Source organism: Ammospiza nelsoni, chromosome 6 (genome assembly GCF_027579445.1).
Source record: "Ammospiza nelsoni isolate bAmmNel1 chromosome 6, bAmmNel1.pri, whole genome shotgun sequence".
Classification (NCBI taxonomy): domain Eukaryota; kingdom Metazoa; phylum Chordata; class Aves; order Passeriformes; family Passerellidae; genus Ammospiza; species Ammospiza nelsoni.
The window spans coordinates 15,874,246-15,878,919 of record NC_080638.1 but is presented as its reverse complement, the minus strand read 5'-3'; the positions used below and the strand labels follow the sequence as shown (position 1 = coordinate 15,878,919).

The 4,674-nt window shown below is 48.8% G+C and overlaps 1 protein-coding gene across 1 annotated transcript; it reads left to right on the top strand.

Moving 5' to 3' along the window:
- The first annotated feature begins 1,445 nt into the window (after positions 1-1,445).
- KCNJ11 (potassium inwardly rectifying channel subfamily J member 11) lies at positions 1,446-3,319 on the top strand. The gene has a single exon (XM_059474129.1). It carries the CDS (start codon positions 1,446-1,448, stop codon positions 2,646-2,648), a length of 1,203 nt encoding a protein of 400 aa, XP_059330112.1. The 3' UTR covers positions 2,649-3,319.
- The last annotated feature ends 1,355 nt before the right edge of the window (positions 3,320-4,674 follow it).

Below are 4,674 nucleotides of genomic sequence, written 5' to 3'. Positions count from 1 at the left end.
CAAAGCCACATCAGAATGTTTTTACATAATGCATCCTGTCAGGAGGACACATCCTCATAGGCATGCCCATGTACGTATTTATACCCACAGAGACATCCCAGTGTCCCGAACAGGTTCTAGCTTCCTGCCTCCCTTTGTTGCCTCTTCCGAGGATTTTGATGCCTGTCTGAAAGTTCATGTCACTGGGGTTAACCCTTTCTGGCCAGATTTTTTTTTTTTTTTTTTGCAGCTTTTGCTGCTGTATGGACTGTAGACATTTTCTTGAGAAGCCACAGCTCACACCATTTTCACAGTCTCCTCTCTGCACTAAATAAACAAAACAAAACAAAACAAACAAAACAAATTTCCTTATTTATTCGAAATAACTCTGGCAGAATTTTAAGTGGGATTGAGCCCCTTTAGTTCCAGGTTTCTGTTTAGCCATTACCTCCTTGGATTCAGCTCATTCAAGCCAATTTCCTACCACTGCCTGGCGATTTATCAGATGAATGCTTTCCTCCTACTTACCAAACGACACACAGGTGAATTTCAGTATATACATTATTATTATTGTTATTACTACTACTATTATTATTATTATTGATACTATTACTTTATTAATTTAAATATATTATTAGGATGTTGTTATTATTATTAAGATATTGTTGTTGTTATTGTTATTACAATCATTATTATTATTACTATTATTATTACTATTATTATTATTACTATTATTATTACTATCATTTTTATTACTATCATTATTATTCAAATTCCTTCTTTAAAACTGGCCCGTACCTTTTTTCTCCCCGCCCCCATTTCACGGAATAATCACCCGACATGAAGCCACGGCATCCCACAAAGGAGCCCCTGCTAATGGAAGGCAGCAAACCCGTCCTGTATCAAATGTTTACATACAAACCGCGGCGCGAAACCCTTCCCCCGGAGGGAAATTAAAAAAAAAAAAAAAAAAAGGAAAGGAGGGTGAAAAGGTAAAGAAACGCCCCCAGCTCCGGCGGGGAGCGCTCCCGGCCCGGCTGCGGCGGCGGGGGCTGCGGCGGCGGCGCTCCCGCTCGGCGCCGGGCGCGGCCGCGCCCCCGAGCCCGCGGCGCTCCCTCGGCCCGGGCGCGCAGAGCCGGCAGCGCACAGGGGCGCGCAGAGCCGGCAGCGCGCAGAGCCCGCGGAGCACAGGGGCGCGCAGAGCGCACAGGGGCGCGCAGAGCCGGCAGCGCGCAGAGCCGGCAGCGCACAGGGGCGCGCAGAGCGCACAGGGGCGCGCAGAGCCGGCAGCGCGCAGAGCCGGCAGCGCACAGGGGCGCGCAGAGCCGGCAGCGCGCAGAGCGCACAGGGGCGCGCAGAGCCGGCAGCGCGCAGAGCCCGCGGAGCACAGGGGCGCGCAGAGCCCGCAGGGCCCCGGGGCCCCCCCGGCTGGCGGGGCGGTGCGCGGCGGCGGTGGCGGCGGAGCCATGCTCTCGAGGAAGGGCATCATCCCCGAGGAGTACGTGCTGACCCGGCTGGCCGAGGATGTGCCCGATCACGCCCGGTACCGCGCTCGGGAGAGGCGGGCGCGCTTCGTGGGCAAGAACGGCGCCTGCAATGTGGCCCACAAGAACATCCGCGAGCAGGGGCGCTTCCTGCAGGACGTCTTCACCACCCTGGTGGACCTCAAGTGGCCGCACACGCTGCTCATCTTCACCATGTCCTTCCTGTGCAGCTGGCTGCTCTTCGGCATGGTCTGGTGGCTCATCGCCTTCGCGCACGGGGACCTGGACCACAGCACCCGGCTGCAGCGGGACCCCGCCGAGGGGACGGCGGGCTCTGCGGCCGCCTTCGTGCCCTGCGTGACCAGCATCCACTCCTTCACCTCCGCCTTCCTCTTCTCCATCGAGGTGCAGGTGACCATCGGCTTCGGGGGGCGCATGGTGACGGAGGAGTGCCCGGCCGCCATCCTGGTGCTGATCGTGCAGAACATCGTGGGGCTGGTGATCAACGCCATCATGCTGGGCTGCATCTTCATGAAGACGTCGCAGGCGCACCGGCGGGCCGAGACCCTCATCTTCAGCAAGCACGCGGTGATCGCGCTGCGGGAGGGCCGGCTCTGCTTCATGCTGAGGGTGGGCGACCTCCGCAAGAGCATGATCATCAGTGCCACCATCCGCATGCAGGTGGTGAAGAAGACGGCCAGCCTGGAGGGCGAGGTGGTGCCCCTCAACCAGATCGACATCCAGATGGAGAACCCCGTGGGGGGCAACAGCATCTTCCTGGTGTCCCCGCTCATCATCTACCACGTGATAGACAAGAACAGCCCCCTCTACGACATCTCCCCCATGAACCTGCACCACCACGAGGACCTGGAGATCATCGTCATCCTGGAAGGGGTGGTGGAGACCACCGGCATCACCACGCAGGCCAGAACCTCCTACCTGGCGGACGAGATCCTCTGGGGCCAAAGGTTTGTGCCCATCGTGGCGGAGGAGGACGGGCGGTACTCGGTGGACTACTCCAAATTCGGCAACACGGTGAAAGTGCCCACGCCGTCGTGCACCGCCCGGCAGCTGGAGGAGGACAAGAGCATCATGGACGCCATGCCGCTGTCCCCCAAGGGCACCATCAGGAAAAGGTCTGTCAAGCTAAAGCCCAAGTTTACCATAAGCGAGGAGCCTTCCTGATGCCTTCTGACTGGGAAACTCTGTTAGGGCTTTGTGTCTGAATGATCTCATGAACTCAAAACACTGAGGTGGCCTCTTACTTTTTTTTAAAATTCAGGTTGGTAGCACAAGGTATGTTCTGGTGTTATTTATTGTGGGGAAATCTAAAGCTAATTATATTTTTTTAAAGGTGTGAGAGATTTCAAGCAGAACTGGGAGTAGGGAAAATCATGGTCTGCAGCTTTAAATTTCAATTCAGACTATTTAATTGCACGATCATTTTGCCTTGATTCAACTGCAGATAATGACACATTTTCTCAAAAAATAAATGTATATTTATCCTCAGAGATTGCAGGTTTTTTAGGGTCTTGCAGTGTTTGCAAGTCAGTAGTTTTTAACTGTTTTTTTTTTCCTAACTTGAACAATCAATATAGCAAAATAAAATATTAATAACTAATAAAGTAGGCTGGATTTAAATGATAAAAAAAGGGTCAGGCAATGGCACAAGACCAGATCTGGAAGTGTCTCTATATTATACTGTATGTCTCAAAGAAATTAACTGCTGGATTTGCATCATCCGTATTGTGTTGTATGGAGCCACTCCTACCACATGCAGTATGAAATGTATTTGAATATTTACTTTTGTTTATTTTAAAAGCCTTTACACTTCCAAAATAAAACATTCAGGAATACCTTTTTGTATTGTACATTTCTGAAAGTAAGCAATGCTTTGCCTTTAAAAGGAGTAGCAGATAATATACAGTTGAAATAAATTATAAATAGGAAAATTCTGCATTTTAATTTCAAAATGAAGAGAAGCAACATTCCCTCTCTCTAAACCACATGGCAATAGGATATTCAGTACAAGAATTAACCTCTCCCTTGGGTCACGGTGAATTCTGCTAGATAATCAGGGAATAAAAATAGAATTACGTATTTTGAATGAAAGGACAGTGCTGAATGCTGAAAACATATCTGCATGCAGTAGGGAAAACCTTTTACTCCTTTCCCTTCAGTAAAAGAAACAAAGGTTTTTTGTGCTCAGGGGAAGGAAGGGTGCATAGGACAGCGTGTTCACTCCTGGCATGCTGTGTCAAAAACATTACTGCTGCTGAGGAAGCAATTCCTGTTCCAGTCTCATCCTGAGCTCCCGGTGCAGCTGGTGCCTGCCCTGGTTTCAGCTGGCTCCAGGATCTGTCATTTGCCAGCAAACATGAAGGAGCCATGTTCACTCTCTCGGCCCCGCGGTGACAACAGGAACGATTCCCCTTCACCACTCCTGCAAATCCTCTCTGGAGGTCCTGGTAGCAGCAGCAACTTTATTCCTACACAGGGTTGTTGGGACATGGCACCAGCATTAGCTGCAGGGCAAACTGCCCCCCAGGTAAAAAACATACAATGTGCAAATGAAACCTATAGAACATCACAGAGCTGATCCCACACCTGGTTTTACAGGCAGTGCAGAGAGAACCAAGCTACTTTAAATATCATTATTCAGGGAGGATCTAGTGTCAACACTTGTGTGCTCTGTGGTTCACAATAGACACTAAAATCATTTGTGTTGGCAATAATATGGCAAATTTCTGATGCCTTGGCAGTGTAACTGTATGACAAACTCATTCAAAAGGATAAGAAAACTTCCACAGTGACTGTGGACTATTTTCAGGCATCTATCATAGAAAAATCAATGTTTGGGTGAAATCAAGTATTGGGTTAAAATGAAAAACCATTTGTTATGTTTTTGGTGTTTATGTATTTTGGTTTTATGAAGCATTACCAGACTGCTAGTTACAGGAATAAATGCCTGCTCAGTTTCCAAATCCCCAGTACACCTATATAATTCTGTGAACAGCTCTGAAAATGTGAAATGAATTTCACAACAAAATGACAGTAAAATTAGCATTAGCAAGTGGTCAGCAAAGAGAATTTGGAAGGGCACATTTTATATTATAATCATACCCCTCCTCCTGCTTTTTTAAAATAGGGCATGATTAAATGCCTTACATGATTAAATTTCTTCTGTAAGACCAAGTTGATTTGTCACATT